Source organism: Trichoplusia ni, chromosome 14, assembly GCF_003590095.1.
Source record: "Trichoplusia ni isolate ovarian cell line Hi5 chromosome 14, tn1, whole genome shotgun sequence".
In the NCBI taxonomy this organism is placed as follows: Eukaryota; Metazoa; Arthropoda; class Insecta; order Lepidoptera; family Noctuidae; genus Trichoplusia; species Trichoplusia ni.
In genome coordinates, this window is record NC_039491.1 from 7,315,645 (window position 1) to 7,341,645 (window position 26,001).

Genomic DNA, 26,001 nt, shown 5'->3' on the forward strand with positions numbered 1-26,001 from the left:
AAAGTTTTAAATTGTGTAAGAAAAACTAGCACGAAGCTAATGATGTAATTTGTTCGTATTTCCAGGAGAACGGCCCTTTCGTTGCGGACTCTGCGGCAAGACATTCTCGCGGTCGACGATCCTGAAGGCTCACGAGAAGACTCACTACCCGAAGTACGCGCGCAAGTTCCTGTCGCCGAGCCCCGTGGACACCGAGGAGGAGAGCCCGCACCAGTGAGGCGTCTCCCGCGATACATTACCCAGTAATACTAACTGTTATTGGAAATAGTCAATGGTGAGCGAGAAGTGATAGTTGAATGAACAAATGGAGGACAATATGTTGTAATTAGTTAAGAATGTGATTAAAACGCCGCAACTGTGATCTGAATGATATGAATAATATTTGATATTTCACTAATAGATAATTGACACACTAAAGTTGATACTTCTTCAATTTATTTAAACATTTTTCAGTTGTTTCGTTTTGTTTGCTTCATTTTCTTAAAAGTTTTGAACGTTAGGTGCTTTCTTATTGCTTTAGTTTATAATAAAAGTAAACTCATTACTACGATGGGTCATTAGAAGGCATAGCCAAAGTTAGCTAGAGAAGTATGAATTCTTTTAATAAACTTCCTTTTAAATCAAAATGATAAATGAATGCTTGTTAGATTGTTTGCTTGTAAGGAGGTTTCTTGTGAGGTCGAGTTTGGTTGCATATTTGATAATCGAAATTAATGAAGAAATTGTAAAATATCATATTAATTTATAGCTGGCATAATCTTTAGAGACTTGCATATTTATTATTGTAGAATCTTGTCAGAGTTGATTTTATAAACAAAATTAAAGATTGATTAAGAGTGCTTTAATTATTATTGTTAGAGACCATACGAAAATTGCACTCAACATAGTTGGTAACAATTAAGAAGTTAGGGATTTGAGATTTCTACTAATTTTATGTATTTCGAAGTAAACGACGCACGCTCCCCTGAGGTAATTCAAAAGCAATATTATGACATATAAATGTAAATAACATATAGTTTGATAATATCGGATTTTTAGAAAATTTAGAATGTAAACGCTTCGGTAGTTCTGTATTCGGTATACACGGGGAGGGTTGTGGATGTGATCATGGGAATCAAAGCTTTAAGCGCTGTTTCTGTTCTGTCCGAGTGCCGCGCCTCTCGCGCCTGCTCGCGCTCCGCACTCGAAACTTGTGTAACCCGTGTCTGTACAGACACGTCTCAAACCAGTATGGCGTAAGAGGTTTGGTACGTATGTATAAGTATATATCAAATTTTCTATCTATTTTCATACTGCAAAACCACATTGTTTTATGATTATTCCGAAAGTTTCAAACCCTGTGGATGTCGACGTCTAATAAAGGAAAGCACTGCACTTTAGATTATAATTCGGTCTGTATAAAGCCCTTTTCCATAATTTTATTCCAATCAGAGAATCACATAATATTATAATGGATGTGCCCAGAGTTTGAAACTCATCACAATAATCGCTGTGTTCAATAAATTCAACAGAGTCAAATACAGGGATATTTTATTGATCGTAAGATTAATTATTTTTCAACACCACCATATTTTGTTTGAAATACGATTTTAGATATAGCCGTTATATTTGGGCTCAGAATTTATAGAAGTATATTTGTTTCTATATTACAAACTCACAGTTCGACATCACAACCGAGAAAATTAAAGCTTTGATTTGGAACTGATTGGATGTTGGCTCATATAGTCTGTAAGTTCAATGAAAAAATTACTTATACATAATTATTGATCTGCCCACGGTACTCTCTGGCTGGAGCATACAATATCTTTATAGAAATTAATATCATTATCTTAATGTACCTAAATGGTTTACATAATAACCTTGTAGATAGACTGAACTACCTAATCACTTCATAATCTTTTGGTCATGGGACATATCATTTTAATATAAAAAATAATATTTCACGGATAAAATAAGGGTGACGTTACACTTATTTTAAATATATATTAATAGGATATTAAAATATTCTTTATTCATGTTTCGTTTTGAATGTAGGCGTTTAAATATCTTTTATTGTAAATTAGATGTTTAGTGGTTCATAATTTTGGGTTCACTCAAATGAAAGTATTATGGTAAATATAGAAAAAAGATCTGTGATATATGTCTAATACATTGTAAGGGTATTACATCTGGGAGTTACAAGTCGCGATCTCAGTATGTGATTTCAAATATTTAGAGTTTTAGGCCACATTGTTGAGACGCAGCCTCTTAACGTTTGCTAAAAATATATTTTGTGTTTTAATTGGAAATTATTAGGACATTGCTTCAACAAATTGAACGAACAAAAATTTCGGATTTTAAATTAGTTAACTTGATATTATGTTTGAAAAGTTCAAGTAAAACATTAACGTAGTTGTAATTGTGAGACGAGAAGCATTAAAATTAAGAAAAAAAATCTGTAACAGATCTCATTGATATTTATAAGTTGTTTAGGCATCGTGTAGGAATTAAGGCCAGTATGCTATTCGTTTTCGGTTTGTTTTTCTTGTATCTAAAGTATTTATAACTTACATTTGGATTGCAAACGCCTAACATTCCAAAATTATTCCAATGTCAACTTGGTTTACTTTTTAGCAAAAGCCACCGATACATTTTAGGTAAATAAATAAATATTATAATAAATTATTTAATGTATAATGTCTAAATTCTGTCGTATGATCGCCGTGAGTACCGAAGCATTTCAAAACGTTTATGAATTAAGTTTATTTTGTTTGAATGGAATGTTAAAATAATAGTTATTGAATTAATGATGTGGTAGTGTTCTTAGTGGAAGCTCTTCCAGTCGCACGTGGTAATGTAATACCTGTTTTCCAAGTATTTGTGATTGTTTATATAAAATGGTTGATGATTATGTGTGTTTTATATTGATCAGAGTAATTTGAAAAATTGCTGGCAATATAATGAACATTCCGTAAACCAGTAATTATATGTCTACGTGTAGGCTGATATGTACCAGATAATGTTTAAATTCACTTGTTACAGTTTAATATTGTTTTGTTTCCTTATAGAACTTGACCACATCTACTCGTTTTAAGTAAATTTAAACATTAATATAAACAATGATGTGAAATGTTTTGTTCCAAACACTCCTGTGTAAAGTTAGCGAATTTACTAATAAAATAACGTGGGAAAGTAAAAATAATGTTGGTCTATTGTTAAAATCACACAGTATATAAAATGCATTTTAGTAAATAGATTGGTAGATGCGCTACTTTCCGGAGCTAGAATTGAGAAATCAAAATAAAACTTGATAAAAATGATAAAAAAATGAGACACTTGAATGTTGCTATTTGAAAAGCTGCACTCGTTTTTGTTTTGTCAAAGTCGAACGTTACCAAACTTTATAGCAATATTGAAACCTTGATTAATGTTCCTCTTCTTATTTTAAGAAAGATTAAATATTTACAATTTACAGAAATAATTAATAGCAATAAATAAATGGTTAATAATGAGAATTAACAAATTTGTACGAGTTTTTATCGAAATAGTTTTTATAATAATACAGAATGCAGTTAAAGTACTATTTTGTTTCCTAACTTTCAGAGGTAATATTTATTATTGAAATAATCATATTCATATAGAATTATATATCTATGTATTGACGTGTAAATATAATAGGCAATGTGGTGAATGTTGTTAGTGAAATATAAAGTAGGTACATGAACAATAGATTATAATACCCCCAAGTGCAGTTATTCAAATTTTAACATTTGCCAGTTGTTGCCACGTCCCTGCAGAGTTCACACGCCGTTAGCACAAATAAATAAATAAATGATACATATTATTATATATTATATATATATTGATAAACTTTATTACATCTATATTTTAAATTTATGTAGGTATTTTTTCCAAGTACCTACAAAGCATGATAACTTTTAAGAAAACACTAGCACGAAATATTTCATGTGTTGAAATAGATATGATGTAGATTCATTTTTATATTATCATAAATAAATTGTGACCACAGTTTTATATTTAGAGTGCCTCTTGCCTATACAAGACTTATATAAAGGCTGCAAATCACGGATTATACATAGAATATGTAGCAGATAGAGAAAAACTGTAATTTTTATGGTGAAAATTGTAAGTTGCGTTATGATATGTGACTTGCGCACTCTTCTGTCCTACGTGTGACGTGTATGTACGTTCGCAGACTCGGCCAGACCGCGACCGTCTCGGCAGCTAGCGCATTCCAATCTTGTGGTGTTATCATGCTAACAACAACCAGTGCTATTATTTCCCGACCAATATTACGATACAATTATGTTGAATAGTCTTAGATAGTATTGTTAAGTTTCGTCAAACATGATCGAGGTAGAATGTCGCTGAAGCGTGAACTGGTTAATTGTAATTTACCATTTTTTTAAGTGGCATACCTAAATATAGAACTTATATTGCAATTTTTCTAAGTTCCTGTAGGTGTATTAATTATTGTATATTGGTACAATTTGTTTTAATAATTATAATGTGTTTATTATAAATTATTTAGATTTAAACTTTCGTGACTAATATTTTTACCGGCGTAATATACGATACGATTTTTAGTGGCTTTAGTTTTTCGTAGTGACAATAAAAGTAATCATTGCAGTTAAAATTATTGGCCATAGATTGTTCTTTATGAAATCAATTGCGTTTATTACGCTGGTAAACCATATTTTCAGCACAAGTTCAAATAACGTAGGTCCACTTTATTTATAGAGCTTAATATAGTTATTGTTTCAGTGACTGAAACGATAATTATTTTCCCTTAAGCTCTTTTATTTAACATACATTGTTGACATTTTAGATTAGAGAAAATCTGTTTTGCCTTAACATTATTAATAGTTCATAATGTTGTAACAAAGAGCAGTACAGTTTTGTTGAAAAAGTGTTACAGTATATCAGAACGGATCAAGGATCATGACGGTGTAATGTTTTGTCAATTTTGCAACAATCTAAACAGAGACCCATCGCTGTTGATCATTGTAACTTTTGAAACAAATATAAGCATATCATAGCTGTAAAAATACAATTTTGACAAATAAAAGCTCTACAATCATTACAGACCTATTCTTTTATTGACGCCGTCGCTCTCACCTTGGATGCTATCAGGTACAAAAATTGACTCATATTTAATCGCTGACGCGACCAGTTTCCCAGGTTGTGACGTATTGGTGATGTGCATTGCAGATGTGCGTGGACATGTCGTGCGCGCCGCCGGCGCTGGCCAGCCCGAGCGCGCTGCCGCTGTGGTCGCCGCTGCTGGCGCTGCAGGCCTGCCGCCTGCGCCGCTACCTCAGCGACGACTGCATGCTGTACCACAACCGGCACCTGCTGCACTCGGAGCGGCGCCGCTGCGGCGTGTGCCTGGCCTCGTTCCCGTCCGCCTGGCTGCTGGAGCGACACGCCGCGCTGCAACACGCCTCGCAGGCGCCCTGCGACGACAAGCCCTTCGTCTGCGAGCAGTGCGGACAGAGCTACAGGTACCGCTCCGCCTACGTCAAGCACCGCGAGCAAAACCACCGCGCCAGGCTGCCCGCCGACAAATTGTTTACTTGCGATGTCTGCGGTATGCAGTTTCGTTATTTGAAATCGTTCAAAAAGCATCGTCTTAACCACACCCTGGAACGACTCCACACGAAGAATACCGATACACCTGAAGGCACCGATCAAGTCTCCAGCACTAATGAGGCTCTGATCGGCCAATGCGGTGAAATGGATTTATCTATGAAAAAGAAAAACAGAAATGACACGGCGAAGACATCGGCTGAAGTGATTCGTGATGCTGAACAAGATAGCACCGTAGACTCCAACGGGCCCACAGACTCCGTAGTCACTGTTGATGATTCCACCGAGTGTCGCACTTCTGGAGCTGAGAGCGAAACTAAACGGGAGGACGATACCACTTCCGAAAGAAAAAGGCGTATTCCAGTCTCATTCGCCAGCATCAGCTCTATGGCAGACAGCTCTGAGAACGAATCACGTGCGGACAGCAGCAAACATGAAAGCTCGAGCTCACACTCGGGCATACTGAACTTCATGCAAAACGACGACAGACAAAGAGACAGGGAGAGGCGATTCGCCTGCCCGTTCTGCGGTAAGTGCGTCCGGTCTAAGGAGAACTTGAAGCTACACGTCCGGAAGCACACGGGCGAGCGTCCGTTCGTGTGCCTGTTCTGCGGGCGCGCGTTCGGCGGCAAGAGCGACCTGACGCGCCACCTGCGCATCCACACGGGCGAGCGGCCCTACCACTGCGAGGCCTGCGGCAAGTGCTTCGCGCGCGCCGACTACCTCTCCAAACACCTCACGACTCACGTGCACAACACGCGCTGACATGGCCGTAGCTGAGATCCGGTTTAGGGGGGAACTAATATGTAGGTTTTGGATTTCGGTGTTTACCTGACAATTTACAGCATACAGTTTTTTGGATTTGAAAAAGGTTACATTGAACCTTTTCATCCCCCCGGCTACGCCTATGCGCTGATCTACGAACGCGCCGTCCTCTTCACGATCTTCGCATACCTCTATAGTTAATGACCGAGTCATATTATAACAGTAAATGGGAATATTTTTTAAAACGTTTTTAAACTTTACAACATTATTGATATAAGCAGGTTTAATTAGAATTTTACAGGACTATTTTCGTTTTGGAGTGGTTTATGTATATTTATTAAATAATTTTCTATATTAATTCTTAAAGCAAATAGTAAATGGAATCTATATGAAATGTGTTTACTGCAAAGCAATAATCACTATAATGGCTTATTTTTTGACAAAGTATTGTCTATATAACTACGTGGTAATCTAGACAAACTGCTTCGTTTATTTTGCATTAGGCCACGTGCCATTTTTATTTATTTATGTTGGTGCACATATTTTTGTTAGGTGTTTCATTTTGATTGTCCCTCATCGTGTCATGTCCTGGCATCTTGATATGCCTCTCAATCAAAGATCATCTTTCTGACAGTGCATTTGTTAAGATGAGGGACTAGGTAAGTTACCCGTTTTGCATGAATTGAAGCATTTGACTATATCTCTATAATTTCATAAATTTAATGTCGGCGTCCATCTGATCGACCACGATTAACAGATGATTACAACTTCATCTACATTTGCGTTTTAAAAAAGGCTTAAACATAGTTTCCTTTGCCATATTTTTGTATGCCTACGTATATTAAGATTTTTAAATAACTCATTCCATTAAAGAGGAACTAGAAAATTGGTAGTCGTGACGATAGGTTATTAGGAGAATGCAAAAACTGTGATTCGTACGATTAAGACCAGTCAAACAAGTTTTAGAACATCGAAAAAATGTTTTATGTAATTTAAAATAACGTTATCTAACAATTAATATACCTACATATAAATTAACTATAGTTTTAAGAAATCTCTCTGTGCCAAAATATGTACCTCATAAAAATAAACACTGAAGTAGATAAATTAATTGTCAATAATTGTTTGTACACATTTTATTTTAGACTTGATGTTACAGATACCACAGCGATATACAATTGACATACCTAGTACGTTATAATAATATAACCGATCAACTGAGGGAGCCTAAAGGTTAGACATGTTGTCTACAGTTTAATTTAGTTGAAAAGTATTCGCTTGCAATGTTTTTAAATTGAGAATGAAATAATTATCCGCCATCTTGTCTTGAATCCTTACTCTTAATATACCTGTCTACTCCGTGGATCTTAAATCTTCTCTTGAAGAACCTAAACTGCCGATATTGTGATATTTTTGTATAAAGGCCTAGTACGACATTCACGAGTTTTATCATATGCACTCAGACAATTTTATCAAGTTACGGCCGATTTTTCGATTGTTGGTTAATTTGTGTTATGTATGGCTAAAAATTTTGACAATTTATCGACAAATCCACATAAAAATTTTTCCTTGTCAGATTTCTCAGAAAAATATGTACCGATTAGAAAGTCAAGATAAGAGAAAAGAGTAAAGAAACAGTAATGTTTAATCTCCGGCGCTTCCTATGAGGTTCCGTGAAAGCAAGATGCAGAAGTTCGCCGTGAAAGCGAGCGTGTATCAGCGTCTTGCTTCCACAACAGCTACATTTTGCTATGACAGTTTTATTACAGGATCCAATTTCATTTATTCGTATTTTATTTCATATATTATTTCGTGATATAAAACATCCAACTAAATAGATACAAAATGTTTTATCAGTACCATATTTTCAAAGAAAACTTAATGATAATTAAACTAATACTGTCAATTAAGTGTAGGCTAAGTAATACAATCTATGTAATCGTTATTCTATCAGGTTTTATCGTAAAACAGTGCGAGCGAATACTTTCATTGTATGATATTTGACGGCCGAAGTTTAATCGCCTACATTTTTACCACGGATAGTTAAGACTCAATGCAACGAAAAAAATCAGGTACAGGAAATGTTGAACGAACATTATTGTAGTATAATTCATTTAGTTAGTACTGTTAAAAGCCGGCTAAAGTCGACGCGTATCTTTTATGTTTTATTTATTTATTGTTATACATAATACAGATGAAAATAAGATGTATTAAAATATAATAGTGACTATGCCAGAGGGATATAATAAATAAGATAGGTAGTCGAAAACTTTTAGTATAAACGAGAAGCAATACTCTGAATTATTATTTTTACTACCGAAATACTCTGATTGCAAGCGGAGAGAATACGGAGACTCGACATTGAGTTCAAAGAGTAAACTTTTATAACTTTCAGTACTAATGTAATAAAAATATTAAACCTGGTCATTCAATAATCTTTCGCAGCCAGTTTTCGTATACTCTCTGGATGAGTTTATACAATACTAACATATAAACAATGTAATGCATTCACATTGTGTATAATGTAGATATTTTGCCATTACTTCAAATTTAATATATAAATATTATTCGAAATCGATGTTGACTGTTTTTATAAGTATATCAGCGGTAGTTACTTGATGTTGTGGTGTAATCTAGTGTCTTATAGGTTTAAGGTCATAAACCACTCAAAGTATTAGATTGTCAGTAGTTATCTCAGTCCGATGTGTCAATGGCCAGTTTAATTATAAATGTCGTTTTAATGTTCCAAATAATAATGCGTTACTTTGAGTGGTTCATAATTTTGAATTCTCGTAGTGTTAATATTGGTGTGGTATTCTTTATATCTGTTCTTGTAACATACATTTTAACTCTAATATATATTAGATAATTTTAATTTTAAATCAGATTCTAAAATATAGAGAGCACAGCAAACGTTATGTAAATATGCATGTGCTAACCAGGACAAATGTGATACATTAGGGTTTAAGTGATCTTTGGTTTTGTTTTACTTTATCAAATTTCGAATGGAAACATTTTACCAGTACGACATGAAGCTGTATCATTGTTCAGTTCTGGTGTAAGCAGTGGGCATATGATTTTAATGTTTTCATTGTATCCATTTTAACGTCGACTGTGAGGTTAACGGGCATTATTTATTGTACTACTTTTATAGTCTTCATCATAAGGACAACTTCCACGAAGGGAGGGTACGTAGACAAGTAAGAAACAGCAGTCTGGAATAATGTTAGAGCGTGCAGTGTTACCGTGACGCACAATTTTAACACTTTTTAAGCGTTTTATATATTGTCTCCGTCCACTAAATATGTCTTATTTCATTATTTTCACCGACTGATGGCATTGTAGTGACTAATTCTGATTGTTCCATTTTATTATTATGCTTTGAACATCGAATGCAATAGATGCCCATAGGATTAACTGATACAACGACTATTTATTAAAAGTTTTTACATGTTTATGTACTGCAATAGGATTTATATACAACATCGACGATCATGTGAAGCTGAAGTTATCTCGTGGTTTAGTTAATTATGTATCGTGAGGCAAGCGGTCACACCTGTCTGTCAGTATCGATCCTCTTGTGCGGGAGTACAGCTAGCAGTGTCGGCCAGCCGAGCCAGCTGAGAGCTGGGGCCAGGGCCGAAGCACGCGCGATAGTTCCACTCGCGACTATAACAACTTGTAGGATATTGAATGTAGGTAATAACGTTGTACCGTGTTTGCAACGAATGTGATATTATTTTATGTGAAGGCAGTGGAGAGCGAGCAGGCACCAAGCCTCTCGGAATATAGCCAACGACGATCGAACGTAGATAGACTGATTTTCGGGTAGACGTATGTAAAGTAGGCCAGATGTTTCAGATCAATAAGTAATATTTATAAATAGGTGTTGATTTAAAAATGTTTTACAAGCCAAAACACAGTCTCAATAGCTTACGACATAAAACAATAAGAGAGTTTATTTAATTTTTAAACATAATTATACAGAATCTTTTATATACCAATCTTAAATTATTTTTCAGATGTATTGATTTTTATACATCTCCATATACAAGATTGAATAGAGGTAAGTGTAGACATAGATGGGTCTATTAACCGCGTGGTGCTACAATGTGTAATGATATGTGATAGAAACTGTTCTTCAGAGACATTTTATTTATTGAAGCTTCCATAGGTAATAAATATAGTCACATTACACTATGATATACCCACATCAGCAATAATTTGGTTTAGGTAATACATAAATACATAAGGATTTATTTTGTCCAGTATTTTTAAAGGTGTCATGTGGTTGGTCGAATGTGTCTCTTAGAAACCAAAGTATCCATAATGTAAGAATTGTGTTTGTAAGATTTCGATGGTGTAACCATTCCACAATTTTAATATTGTATCTTTCACTTGTAATTTATTTCTATGAGATTTAAGTCGACCAAATGCCATCGACGTGGTGGTGTGAGTTTTAAAATTGTAGGTTTTTAATTAATTATTTCTTATAAATACGTCCAAGTCTTATTACCATTCATGATAAGGCGAGATCGTTAATGTAATTAAACGTAATGCAGACAAAGCTAGTTAGTAAATTTTCATTAGGTTTCGGCAGGTCAGAAGTATTGACTCTCAAAGAATACTGGAATATGTGTAAAATTGTTTTATGGCCTTATTAATATAAACGTTATCTCGGAATAAATTGTATGTATAGTAATTACATTATAAAAAAACTTTCTTACCATGTTAAAATAATGAAAATCGGACAAAGAAAAAAATATTTTATTTTCTTTTTAAGTATTATTCATATTTCCAAATACGGTGGGGTCTGTGAACCTACGACGGGCTCTACAAATAAATATATTGTATAAATTATGTATGACTTTGACGTACAGTTTTTGTTGACATTTTTAATTTATGTCCTGGGTCAGTTTAATCGAAAACTAGTTGATAGTACATACATACTGTTACATAATATATTTTTTTTACTTGTATATTTCAGATAATTATTATTGTTATACAGATCGTTTTATATTTTTATCGTGATTAACTATTACTTGTTTTCAAGATTTTTATTTTGCAATATGACTATTCGTCTATAAAATAGTCCATTTAATTTATAATATCTTGTCCATTGTCCAAACTAACTTAGGCATAGTTCCATATTTTGGATGTGTATTATACCACAGTCTAAATTTAAATGCTATTGTGTATATTATTTCATTTTAATATCGATGTGCAAAATTATAGTAAATGTCTTGGATCTCTAAAAATAAGAAAAAAAAAGACAAAAACACTTTACGAAATTTCTAAATGTGCAATAAATATGTGTGTTGTAGTGTTACCATTAGGCGTAAAATTTTAGCTTAGCAAGTGTTGCTACTGGTAATATACATGGGCGCTGCGGTGTCGGCGCTCACTTTATGTTGTGTAATATTACAATGATCTCAGGTTGTTGCCAGCAGCTACACTTGTTCGGCATATTAAATGAATATTTGGCACTTATAAAAAGGCACATTTCCCTATCATATTGAAAATGGTTTGAAAACGTGTTGAAAATGGATTTGTTGGTAATTAATTTCATAATGAAATATATTTGTTTCATTAATAGAAGATCTTTTATTTTTCCTTTTTCCTTTAGTTTTATTGAAACTAGGATACCCCTGTCAATATTTAGTGTACCTACGTATACATACGTACCAAAAACAAATGTTGAGGAACAAATGCCCTTAGTAGGTACTTAAACTATGTTTCTTATTTTTTTCAAGAACATTATAGAGTCTAAAGCATGACTTTCAACCTTCTTACCTGGGCTTGTAGACAAGTTATAAGAATTTGTTGGAGCAAAAGCGCTGACGAATCAAATGAATTAAAAGGAATTGTTATAAACTAACCTTTCGAAAAAAACTCGTCATTCTGATACATTTGAAGTTTTCTACACTTTCATCTAAACAAGTAGGTCGTACTTGCGTGTAAACACTGCGAAAGAGTTATCTGCAGCTGACAGCCTTTCAAGATGGGCTTGTATACGTGTACCTACTGAAACGCGGTTCACGTTTCCCTGTAATTCATTCGTGAAATTCTTTACACAAAATGTAGGTAAACTCACCTGATCATATTGCCTCAATAGTATCTACAAATAATTAACAGTTATAAAGAATAAAAATCCCACGTTTTAAAATGGCTCTCCTTTCAAATTTTATCAAAATCGGTTCAGCCTTTTTCTAGTTCTTAATTGCATTGTCATCGAGTTTGAAGCTACCCTGAAAAATTCAGCCTGCTAGCTTATCGGATAGTGCCCCAAAATTAGTTGTAAAAATCCAACCGGAACGACGAACAAACAAGGAGAGTGAGTGTTTAAAAACGTGGGAAAAGGTGACTACGTTAGCTTCAAAAGTTAACAGAGAAAGATAGAAGGAGCTACACTGTCTAAAGATCAGAGGAATCATTTCCAAAAGAAACAAATTTAACATTAATTCACATAACTAGTTACTTAATGAAAATTTAGAATAATTGTTTATTAAAGATTTTTACTTCCTCTTCTTTTTTAGATGCAAGGAAATCATATATTGTCACACATCAATGGTTCCTACTTTAATGTCATGTAAATTTTCCCTGTTTAAAGAATACTCACCCACCTAGGAATGCGACTGCGCCACAAACTCGTTTCAATACTATAAGGTATGCATAAAGACTTGAAAATTCATATTTCAATTTAAAATTCGTACGCCAACAATACTAGAGGCTTACAAGAAGCTTTCATCAAAATTCCATTCTATTTGTACAAACTTTAGACAAAGGCAAGTAGGTGGTAGGTTTATCCTTTAATAACAAAATCATTGAAACGCACTTAATTCTGTCCCACACAAATAATAAGTGATCCATAATAATTATGTAGATTTTCTTACAAACCACGCGGAAAGCTGGTCTATTATAGCAACATTAATGAAAATGTACCTAATAATATATGCTCGCTTTCAATTCGACCTATTATTAACAAGTAGGTCATATGAGTAGGCGTTTATCAAATGTTTCAAGTTGGTCTCCATGAAGTTTTGACGTCCAAGTACCTATTATGAAGTAATTTTCTTCAGGGAACAGCTACATGTCTACGTGCCGTTACAAATTGATGAGAACGTTATAATTTCGCAGCACGGACGTGATTCTGTATAATTCAAAGGCATGAATACAAATAGTGTATAAATATACCTATCTTTAGAGCAAGTTTGCATATCTGGGAGTATGCTTCAGAGATACGAGGTACCTAGCTGTTTATTTGTCGTCTATTCAGTTACGAAGGGTTTAGAGCACATGGTTAGCTGGTTGATTAACGTGAAATTCAGTAATGAGTTTCTAATCTTTAAACATTATTTTGTTAAACCTTATCTATATCTGATAAAGCAGCTTACCATCTTTACCTTATGGCAAGATTATTGTGATATTCAAAAATATTATTGGTTCTCTCAGGTAATGTCATATTATTATCGTGTTAATGATTTCCCTTCAACAGAGTCTTTCGAGAAGTCTTTACTTTTTTTCTTACTTTTCTATTTTAGCTTGGCCTCATTTGACATCAGAATATTTAGGCTAAACAAACGCGACTGTATTTCACTATCTTATCAATAAAATTATCCTGTCACAATGCTAAATACCATATTCCTCCTTTTGTACTCATTATATTTGTTTGTATTGTTTTTCCTTATGCTGTAGGTACGATAAAGAGTATCTATCCATCTGTCCATCCTCTTAAATGGCCTGACAGATGTTTATGAAATTAATATCTAGATATTAGTGTATAAGTATATAAGTCTATAAGTGTATAAGCAATCTGAGAATCGGCTACTGTCTATTTTTCAAATAGGTACCTAAGTGATCGCTAACATTTTTTTTAATATTCGCATAACCCTAAAATAATATAAATGGCAAAATAACTTCTGCGGGGTCAGCTATTTGGCATACAGAATTGGTAAATGTAAGTGTTGATCATTGTTTTATCACGCTTTGTACCTACCCACTTTGTTGAAGACAAACATCTTACTGTTTTCTCCACAAAGCCCGGATGTTTTCAAACACTTATTGGATAAGGAAGACAAAAACGCTTATTTTTTAAGCTCATAATGGCTCTTTGTAGAGTACTTTTACTTTAAACCGTCTTATATTTTTATCACGATCCTAACCTTATTAAAATACGAAAGGAATAATAACAACTACTGTTCATAATTTTGACTTTCATTCACATTCGAAACAAAAAAGGAGACGAATTTGAAATATATCACAAAAGACCAAGCTAAGGGTTTTCCATTAAATAGCCTGTAATCTTACTCGAAAGTTTATCTAAAAGTCTATCAGCCTACACTATACGAGACTTACTGCCTACACAGAGCCCACGAATTTAGTTATTTTAGACGAGTCTCGGTTGACCTGCTTTCCAACTGTGAAATTAGCATGCTCTCAAAACACATTGCCTATTATTGATTGGGAGAAATGGAGCACTTTACTTAGGTATAATGTGTGGGACTCTGTTAAGCTGTGGTCATCTGCCTCTCGCAAAAACTGCATCTTGTTCGGCATCTTACACAAATGTACGCACGTTCGTTAAGTGGAACCCAATATGGGTCACTTGGTAAGTGACCCATATTGGGTTCCACTTTTAAGGTACTCTACATTATAGCAGTTATGATTTTCTGAAAAGTGGAAAGGATTTTGTTGAATCATGCTCACAACTGTTTTAAACCACAGCAAAACAGCAATTACTTTAGGTGGTATTAGGCCCTCAATACATGTCTGTAGTACTAAGCATGGTGGTGCGTGTTCAAAGGAGACGATGGCCTTATGAGTTACAGCGTTAATGTAAAATAGAGACATATTGAAGTAGTTTACCCTTCCTGACAGATGTTTGTTCCCAGGAGTTTAAAATAATCTCAGTAATTATAAAGGAATCTCAATTAAAAAATAATTAGATATTTTACTGTTTATCTGATTTATTTTAAGTAGAGACATAATAAGGCCAATAGCGTCATTATCATCGATCGTTACGATATATTTACCTATTTTAAAAATTTTGTTCGCCACCCAACTATCCTAATTTGCTAGGTCAATGCAAGGGTTTTGCATCACGACCTTTTCTATTTTAAGAACATCTTTTTAATATACTTTCGTTGTCAAAAGCTTGCCTCGTGTCGTTATCGACCCATAGTTTAATTATAGACAATTTTGGTAAATGTGTCGTGTTCGGTAACTTTTTCAAGTCAAGTGGATTTACTTTGTTAGCCAGAGAATTGAAGTATAATCTTTCTCCTTCTTTAGTCGTTTATGACTGAGCACTGTGACTCTCCCGACCCGTATTTTGGACGCAGAAACACTTGGTCTGCCCCTTTCTAGACCTTCAAAAATACTCAGAACCAAGTAGAAACTTCCATGACTCAAAGTAAAATTATTGCGGGTGTAGACAGAAGCCATTCTACGCCGTGTGTGGCAACGCTTCCACATCCAAACCTCTTCTTCAGGTTTTCTCGAACTTGGTCAAAACTTAAACAACTGCAATATTCTCAAAACGTACGATCATCGAATCGCGTACTAGCATCACTTGTATCAAATCTGTCATTTTAAGTCCATTAAAATATAGAATTCTCCAGAGTCGTTTTTCAAGTTATTCATTTGATTAATTTATGAAGCAATGTTTTTATAACAAATGAAATGCCTAACAAGCTTTTACAATACCATTACAGCATAATACAAAAATGATTTCTGAGTAAATCTAGATCAAAGCATTTTACGTAGCTCAATAATTCTCAAAGCAGTCTCAAACGAAGTTAGCTATATCAAAAATGGATAGAGACATCTCTATCGTTCGTGACGGTGTAAAGTTAAAACGTTTTTAAACTAACACGACTGGCAGGGTCATAACGGCAGCTGTAACCGAGTTACGAGTGTTGCTCTGTAGGCTATCACTGCAATTTATCCAGGATTTTCATTTGGAGCAGATGTATTTTCTCCGTCAGGGAGTTGAGCCATTTTTTCAAATTTTGCAAGTCGTTTAGTCGGATAAAGCTGTGTATATTAATAAGTAGGTATAAATAGTTTAAAATGAGGTTTGATGAAACGGTACAATATAGTTCCATGAAATTGAATTATTAATAATGATCAATAATGATAACACAATGAATAAGTATATAAAGACTCAGCAGGAAGGGAAGCCTTGGCATAAAGAATTTTTGACCTACTTCTGTACAGCATTGAACATACAAATTTGGAGTAAGTCGAACCTTGGATAAAAACTATCAAGGAGCTTAAAAGAAAATAAAACGCAGAAACAATAATTCCCATCAGTTTTGCCGACTCAAATACCTAATCCTGTCACACGTACCGAAGTCAATTTACTAACATCGATCGCATATTCAAGGTTATGTAAAATGGAGATCATTAAAAGTGAAGCGCCTACATAATTCTAAGCACTGTAGAAAACTGTGTACTCGAGTAGTTTAGAGTCCAAGTTTAAAAAAGTACAAGTTACGTGAACTAATTCGATTTTCAGTACATTTTAATACATTAGCTACAAAATGTAGAGTCAGCTTCACACATATTATGTGTTTTTTGTAGGTAGTCTGACAGTTAAAAGATCTCAAAAGAAAAGAAAATGGCTAAGACTATTTATTGATTTATTGTTACAATCTTAACAAAATATTTATTTGTTCTACTGCTTAATTAACCTTTCGCTGAATAAAACTCAACCGAGTTAACTCTTTTGATCTTTGATTTGCCAATTAAGGTTTACCAAAGTTAAAAAGTACTCCGCACCCCTAGGGGTGTAAATAAAGGCTAGAAGGGTCGGTTTGGTCATGTCTCTGGGGCATAAGTACATCAGTCACAGTTTTTCTCTTACAAAATTCATAGTAGAACGGAACCATAATAAATCCGAGGGGATTGTAATTGCGCGAACAAAGGGTAATACGTTCAATATATTCCATCGGGACTTAATTCCGCTACCAGGAGCCTTAGTTTCACGCTGTGCATTTGCAACCTGCGTATCCAGTGTACCATAACTGTTCGGCATAACAATTTCTGGATGGAAAATATATCGTTATAAATTTGCTGAAAGAAATGCTCGCTTTTCTTTAAAGCTTTATGAATACGTAACAACGCGATTCAATCGCATCACGTACCAAACAAGTACCAATTCGTAAGTGAAAATCAGAACACACTCCGCAGATACACAGGCAGTGCCCTACATTATCAAATGTATTCCGTAAATGTGCAATTAGAATGTGCTTATGTTCTAAGAAGTTTGAAACTCGAAGTAAATTTTCGTCCCTATGAAACTGTTCATGAATACAAAATATACATGAATAAGAATGTTAGTATACAGGGGATGTGCAGCAAACTAGAGGCGACGCGACACCTCGTTGCGCACGTACACGAGCCCTACAATGATACTCGGAGCGTGGCTTGCAACTAGCTTTAAATTTAACATATACATATTCCGCAGAACGTGAAAAAAATACGGATTTTGTAAATAAAAATGCTAAAGCCTCACTCCAATTGAGGAACAGCAAAATCATTGGTATTTAAAGTCTAGTTACAGCTGAATGTATATTCTCATATTTCATTTTGCTTGTAAAATAATATTCCATAAATTTATTATGTTTGCAAAATTTCTATAGTCAAGTTGCGAAAGCGGAATAAAAGATTTTGGCGCCCTAAATATTGAACGCCTGAACTGATTCCTTCAACAAAACCACTCCATTATTTATTCATTAGGTTCAATGTAATCAAGAAACTTCACACTGAATGCCCCAATTTCGTCGAAATTTCACGAAAGAGCCGAACCACAACCGCGAATCTGCAATTATTTAATCGTTTTCGAGGTGTTGCTCCACGGAAACTGTGGATTCATAGCAATATCGGCAACCCCTTGTGGTATCAAACTAGTTCGTTATACATTGGAGTTTTGTAATGGAATTCTAAATGGTCGATCTCATGAAACCAGTAATGGAATTATGGCAACTCGGAATGAGCGTTGTACATGTTGGAAGCGGTAGGAGGTCATCGTATGGGGTGCCCCGGGCGCGATACCGTTCGGGGAAGAGTGATCATATACAGCGAGTAAAATACAACTGGGGAGAATTTCCCCGAAATGATCAAAAGATTTTTTAAGCATTGTGACTTCAGCTATCTTTAAAAAATCTGAAGATTTTTCTATTGTTTAAACATAATTTTGTAATAAATGCATTCTTATTAGGCAATTATGGATGTATAAATTAATTATTGTATGTATAAAATAATCAATTTAAATTATCACAGAATATTCTGCATTATTAAAACTTATTAATATGATTCGATTAGGACGTTGAAGACAATACTAAGCATAGTATACTCATTTTTTTTTAAATAAATTACTCTAATTAAAATTCAACCTCTTTAAATAATGCTTAGTATTGTGCATAACTAAGATTGTAGTCGTGTTATACGTAGTTGTGAAGGAAAAGCTCGGGTTTTGATTTATTTAAAGTGTGGAAATCGTGTCAGGGAGCTTGCAACCCTCGGAGGCACCGGGCCGATTTCACTCCGGCGTTCAGTCTACTCTGTACCGTCGATGGAGACGCATCGCCGCGGCCGTGCTCCCCCTCAAAATTATTACTTTATTACCATACAGAACGCGAGTGAGTGTGTGTGAACTTTATACCAACTTGAGTGTCGGTTACTCCCTTCCCCTACGAACTAGTCAAGGTCATCCTTCAGCAATTTGACACCTGTTGTGTTTGTATACTATATGTATGTAATTCCATATTTATGTAATAATATAAACAGTAGTATTGTGTAACGATGTGTTTTATCGTAAGTATTGTCGCTTGCTCTTTGGCTAACTCGTCTTGATTGGCGGCTTTAATTAGTTAATTTATTGAGTTATAGATGGCACGGTAACGTGACAGTTAGTTAATTAGTGCTTAATACGTGTTTGTGTTAATGTCGGTATGATTTAAGTTTTTATTTTGACTTTTATGGCTTTCTGTAATGTTCCCATTTGTGCTATTTATGCGGAACAGTTAATGCCAGGTACTGTTAATGTTTTTTTATTACGACGACTAATAAGAGTCCGAATGTTCCATAAGTAGTAATTAACGATCCTTCAAGTCCTCGACGGTTGCGTGGTTCGATAGTTACAGGCTTTTTGTACTATTAATATTCCATTGATTTTAATGGGCTTTGGAGGCGGGTGTCCTTGTTAAATAATGTCTGGCACAATACATTAATTATCAGACATGCAAGCTTTGACTCCGATTTATTCGAAAATTTGACTGAGAATTAGAATACGTAGTCGGAATTAATCCTGTTATTCCACAATTCAATAAGAATTATCTTTAAAACTGCGTTATAAATGAACATAAGGATATGTTTCACTCCGACAGCGAGATTAACGGACGTAACTCGTTCAAATGTTCCTCGGAGCTCAACCGTTACATAACACTTAAACCTGGACGTTCGAACCAGTGTTTATAACATCACAACTCATGTATCGTATAAAACAAATAAACAGAAATACATATTTTAAAGTGGCAATTGGTATATCCTGCACAGTTGACCGAGCTCAGCACTGGCCCGGCGGAAGCGTCGAGCTCATTCAAATAATTCAATTAAATCTCGTGTTGAGCTGAGGGCAGTATCACTACACGGCAAAGTAAAATAGGGATGTCTAAACGAATTTACTTTGAAAGTTAAAATCTTTTTTGTGGGCTTTTTTTTTGTTTTTAAACTCATTACATAATTTGTTGAGAAATGTAGAGTCAAGTTTTTTTTATGAAACACGTAATTTTTTTGCGACTTCCGTTAAGGAATTTTATCTTTGTGTCGCGGGGGTTCCACAAACATACAATTCTCATGCGCAACGACACCGAGACTCAGAACAAGCATACGTGGATTACACAAACGCTTGACATACGCGGGGATCGAACCCGCGTCACGTCGCGCACAGTGGATTTGGCGATATCCATGCTGTCCTTGTATGATAATTGTGCAAATATTAATTGTTTAGCAATCAACGTCGTCGGGGGCAGACTTTTTTTTTGTAAAATGTAGAACGAACTCTGTTACGAATGAGGGTAGTTTCGTCGTAGTATGTTGTTGTGTGTTGTTAGTCGCATATCCAAAGGCCAATTATTTGAGTTTGGATTATTCAATTCTTGTTTGTTTTGATCTTTAGTAAGGCTTTGTGTGTTAGTTAAGATTATGGATAATCTGGTTTGGAATTTGAAAGTTCTTTGCGGAGTCATTTTACATGTCTTCTATTTTTATTGAATCATTAAAATTAAACACATTGTACTGGTTTTAAAACTTAGATTATGTATGAGAAATGGGAATGTACTTTGGTTTTGTAAGTTCAGTTCGCGAACTGAATTATTCAGTGTTCGAGCTTTAAAACTTGAACTCGTAATTGGGGAGATAAGTTTCCTAAACTTAAAGGTCAAGGTTATAATTTAAATAACATAAGTCCAAATGGTTAGACAAATAGCTATAATGTCATGATAGACAATCTATTTCATTTAGAAATAAATGTAGAGTTTTTTTCATATGGTCTTAGGAAATGAAGATTTTTTACTGACATATTTAAGAACGCTAAGACTGATGGCTAGTTAAGGCTAACTGGCATATATAAAGTGGCTCTAGTTAGTTATACTTCATAACTGAAGTAATTATCATATAAGGATACTATTTCTCATACTTTTGATTACAGCAATTATCTTCAATTCAAAAACAAGTTTCACATGCCAGTTCTACTTATCACTCGAGAAATTAGGAATTTATATGACTAGAAATTATACTGTCTGGGCACGATTAAAACTAAATTTACAATGTGTATATTTTAGTAGTAGTGTGCGTGCTACTATTTCAGATATATCATGAGTTCATGACCCTAGTCGACCCTTTATAGAACTGGCATGTTGACACTGACAGCTAGAAGCGAGCTTTTTGAATTTGAGGGTATTTTTAAACCTTAAGGCGTGCCTCCTTCTTCTTCAACTGTGACTGTTTCAGTTGTGAAAGCAAGATGGCCAGCTATATGATGTAAAGCAGCGTCTCTTTTCCACAACTTCAACTACCTTCTTTCAAGAATTCTGTTGTCTAGTTCGTGTCTCCAGTTGGCTTCGTTTGAATACTCAGGTCGGAGTTTTGGATTAGAGAGTCAGTCATTCTCTACAACGAGAAACTTAAAAAACCTTTTGTCTAACTGGAATCATTTTTAAGGATATCTTATGGCATTTGAACTCGAAGCGCATTTGGTCTTCTTTAAGATAAAATTCAAATGCGCAAACTCTACAATTGTAATATAACGAGTATCTTGCCTGGTCAAAAACATATCTTCTACTTCTAAGATGCATATTTTATTCACTTTTGGACAATATGTAAAATGGGTCACCTCGGCGGGTAGCAACAACATTGTATTTTATTTGAAATGTAAATTGTTACGATAAAAGACTGCAACTGCGCACGTTGTTATCTTTTGGCGGTATATGACATACGATTAAGATATGAAGTGATGAAGTCGAATATGATAATCGTGTTAGTTATCGATCTTGTACATAGTGGAAAAATTTGATTGTTAGTTGGAGCATATGAACATTTCAGTTTACTACTACTTCGTAAATTAACGAGGACTATGCACATATTGTTTTTCGAATTTGAGAATAGTAGGTAAGCCAGTGTCTGAATAGCAAAAAAAACAGTTTATAAATATATGCTAAAGTGTGTCGTTGATCATCTTGCGTATCTTAATGACTCCTTTAATTCTCAAGCATTTCTGGTAACGGATTTACGCACTAAACAAAGCATCTTGGTTAATTTACAGGCAATTTACTAATGGAGTACTTAGTTACTATTCCGAAAAGGAGATTTTCTTTACAGCCTCACCACGAAATGTTTTCTTGCCCACTGATAAATTGATTCCATTAATGAAAGCCAAGTTCAATAAATTCCGTGTTCGTTCTCTATTGAATATAAACGTATCTCGAGGAAAAAACTGTTTTGAAACCGGATGAGTCTGATGAAATCCTTTGAAACTAGAGATTGTTTTTGAGCGCTTTCCAAAGTAACTATAATCAGATAAAAAATACTGTACCTTATAATTTACGGGTTTAGTCTACAGTACTGGCAGTCAATTAATTTCTAACAGTTTCTTAAATTAGATGAAAGAAATAACCTTAAAAAAATCTCAAAAATAGAATCTAATTCCATCGACATCTTCCCAACACTAGGGCTGCATGTGGCTGGAGCGTGGGTCTAGCGCTCACGTACTGGCGTTGACAGAAATGCATCACCGCCTCGTAAACTCGAAATAAACCGTTGCTCGCTACCTAAACGGGGAATATTTAGTATTCCCTTTGTCCCCAGTTTTGACGTTCACCGAGACATTAATTAAACTTGTGGTCACAAAACAATAAACAACGTGATGAATACAGCACAGGTATTTGAATAAATACGACATTATTATCCAGTCTTACTGTACCGTGTTGTTGGTCAATTTTGTCCTTCGAGATTAGTGCTTTGACAAGTTCTCTTGAAACGTAAATTAACTTTAAAACTTTAAGTTTTATTGAGTTACGTTCGATCTGCAGTAACTCGAGAAAAAAAGTTAAGAAACTAACCCGACTTCGACTTTTATGCCCTTCGTGAACTGATCTTGACTTAATAATAGGGATCTATGTAAACACTTATATTGAATTGTCCTTCAATGTTGGGGATCGTTAATATTCTTAGCGTATTTCTTTTCGAAAATCCATTCTAGTGGTTCACTATCTTATCCTCTATAATTCGGAGTAAGCCTCTTGCTGTTCAGTGAACCCAGTATAACACCTTGAGGTAACACTGAACGTTGTCCTTCAGATAATCCTGATTAGATAATTTGGACTTTGATTTGATTCAATACGGAAGCTATTTATACTGTGTGATCAATCATCGTTCTTTCCGATATTATTTTTAGCTTTTTAAATATGCTTTGCGTGCTTTCTGTTGCTTTGCGTACCTATGTAGTTTTGTGCATCAATCTGCAGAACTCATAGGTTTGGTCTATTGGATGGAGTTGTTAATTTTGAACGTTGTCTTCTTGTGTTTAAGCTTATGAGAGGCATAAAAGTCTCTGTAGCATTCAATTAGAAATTTTAAAATCCAGGTTAAGTTTAAAAGGCATCAGCTCCCCTAAGTCGCAACTTTAGTCTCATGTCAAGCTGACTTTCCTTTACTGGCTCTTTTTGACTCTATTTTTGTACCTTGTTGTGTTTTGTTTTAGAATTTGTACGATAATCTATTTACTCAATTCTAATAAATCAGTATTTTTCACATTTATGTGTAACTCTAACAGAATTCTAACATTTCAGTGTCTTTTCAGATTTACAGACGCAGGTTATTTTTTGTAATTCTTAGCATCGTTTATCTACTCAGTCGTACTACGTTGTAATTTAGGAGCACTTTGGTCGTAAAAACAATCGTTTTAAGTACTTAAAGTCTTAAAAGTTAATATAAACTTAACAGGTCCCGAAAAAATCCATATCTATATTTCATTGACCACGAAAAGTACACTTTTATGCTCATTGTGGAAGGAAAGTAACAGTTGTTGCGGTGACATCGTAGACCACATCATCATCCAACAGTAACATAAAATCCGAAAAACTTTCATCTTCTTTCCATTTATTATTTATACTTTACGATGTTATGCATTAACACCAGTTTTTCTGAACGTTAGCCAAGAAAGCTTTCTCACGAGACTCGCTAAGTTAATAAATAAAACGAAAACAAAGAGAGCGAATTATCTTTAAAGCTCGTTCCATTTGTTATCCTTCATATTTATTCAAAAACTTCCTTCACACAGATTAATTTTCACAACATTTCCGATTCCATTTTAGGTGAATCAAATTAAAGTGTTCTACGATGTCTTTTGTTATTTTGTTGTTCAATCAATTAACATTCGTGTGATGCGAACTGGAATGATCAAATTAGTTAGTTCGTTTAAATGTCAACTAGTTTTTGCTGAGTCAAAGTTAAAGTTAGTATAGTTAAACTAAACACAGTTTATTACGGCCACATTGGGGGAGCCGCTGCTAAATTCTGAAGTTATTTTATGGCTCGCTTTATTTATTGGATCACACTTTTTGTTTTGATAAAAGGAGACTCGTATTGTATAGCGTAGTGGACCTACTTTTACTTTATTTAAACATGTGTTAAAAATTCTCGTTCTTCTGTTTTATAATTCTGAGATCCAGAAGACGACTCTGTTGTTCTACAAGCAAATTCGGTGCCGCAATAATAATTCATCCGGTGAGGAGAATTTACGACCTTCGTCGACAATATTTACGACGACCGTCATTCGAAGATCTCTAAGCGGTCACAATATGCTTAGGAAATGAACAATAACGTTTTGTATCTACACCTCGAAATATTGCCAACTTGTGAAATATAGAAAATTTAACGATTAGACATCGTCATCAGGTGTCGAATCGATTTGTGTTGCTGAAACATTCTATTTTGGTGTCACCTTTAGAGGTGGCCCGAAATATGCGCACGGAAAATCATAAATTGGTTGACCGAGTCTATGCTTTAAATACGCCTAAGACTGGACTACAAGATACTTTCGTCAATCGCTAAACTACAGTATGAGAGGGATTCATGTATTTGAAATAATAATGATATACGAAGAGTTAATATGGCTTTAAACGTTACCTTCGTCGGTTTTGTAGCCAAGCAAATATGTATTTTAAGATCCGACTGTTTGAAAAGCAACTTTAACAATGTTTGAAAGGTCGTGAACTTTGATTAAAATGAAAATCCCTGTAAAGAGATTCATTTGTTATTATCATGACTTAAACGTACGATAATTTGTAAATTATTATGAGCTGATGTTTTGTTTGAATTGTATCCGAAACTGCAAAATTATAATATTTTATCTGTGAAATTATTAATGTACTAGGTATTGGTTGTTCACAAGCTGAATAATGTAAATGGCATGTGTTCAAATCAAAATATATTTTTGGAATTAGTGTACTTTTGTAATAGTGAAATGTCGTGTTTGTGCAGATTAATAGTTTTTTTTTTTAAATCGGTAGATACAATCGTTTCTGTTCCTGTTTTCATCCCACATCATTTTGAATTTATGCTTATATCCTTCCCGTTCCATACCTAACTTATGAAAAGTAACTATCTAATAAACAGCCTGCTACACAACATAAGAAACCTCGCAAAGTGTAATAATAGATTTTATTAATACTCGTCCTCATATTAATTGCGACCTACTTTGTCATAAACTTTATCGACACCGCTTTTATCGGGACCACAATCCGTTCCACGTTTTCATATGTTTTTTTACAATCCGAAAGAGTTTTATTATAGACTGCTGTATTTCGGGTGCTTTACCTTAAATAAATTTAATTAGCTTGTGAAATCATGGAATTTCGCTTCAAATAATCATCATCTAGTCTGGCTACTTAATGAAAAGAAATAATTTATTTTGTAAATATTGCTATTCATTTCATTACTCCTGTCATGTCGTTATTTTTACATGCCTTATTTTTCACTTAAATTGATTTTAGTAGTTCGTTTCATGTAAGTATGATCATTACTAAATTGAGTAGTGAATTAATTTTACATGTGAATGAAGTTTTTTTGTCAATTAGTACTGTC

The 26,001-nt window shown here is 34.4% G+C and overlaps 2 protein-coding genes across 5 annotated transcripts in view; both read left to right on the forward strand.

Moving 5' to 3' along the window:
• Nucleotides 1–7,522, forward strand: part of LOC113500584 (protein bric-a-brac 1-like) — a 42,471-nt gene extending 34,949 nt beyond the window's left edge. For 2 of the 3 annotated variants that reach the window (XM_026881436.1, XM_026881434.1), the window contains exon 7: nt 5,212–7,522. In XM_026881436.1, coding sequence (XP_026737237.1) covers nt 5,212–6,354 — 1,143 coding nt within the window. In that variant the 3' untranslated portion in view covers nt 6,355–7,522. Of the gene's footprint in view, nt 1–65; nt 5,088–5,211 lie in introns of those variants that run through there. The other variant, XM_026881437.1, reaches the window with a different exon arrangement.
• Nucleotides 7,523–18,521: 10,999 nt separating this feature from the next.
• The window catches only part of LOC113500463 (acetylcholinesterase-like), a 67,373-nt gene continuing 59,893 nt past the window's right edge, over nt 18,522–26,001 (forward strand). Inside the window, exon 1 of one of the 2 annotated variants that reach the window (XM_026881270.1) lies at nt 18,522–19,110. The gene's annotated coding sequence lies outside the window, so the exon portion shown is untranslated. Of the gene's footprint in view, nt 19,111–19,143; nt 19,174–26,001 lie in introns of those variants that run through there. The other variant, XM_026881271.1, reaches the window with a different exon arrangement.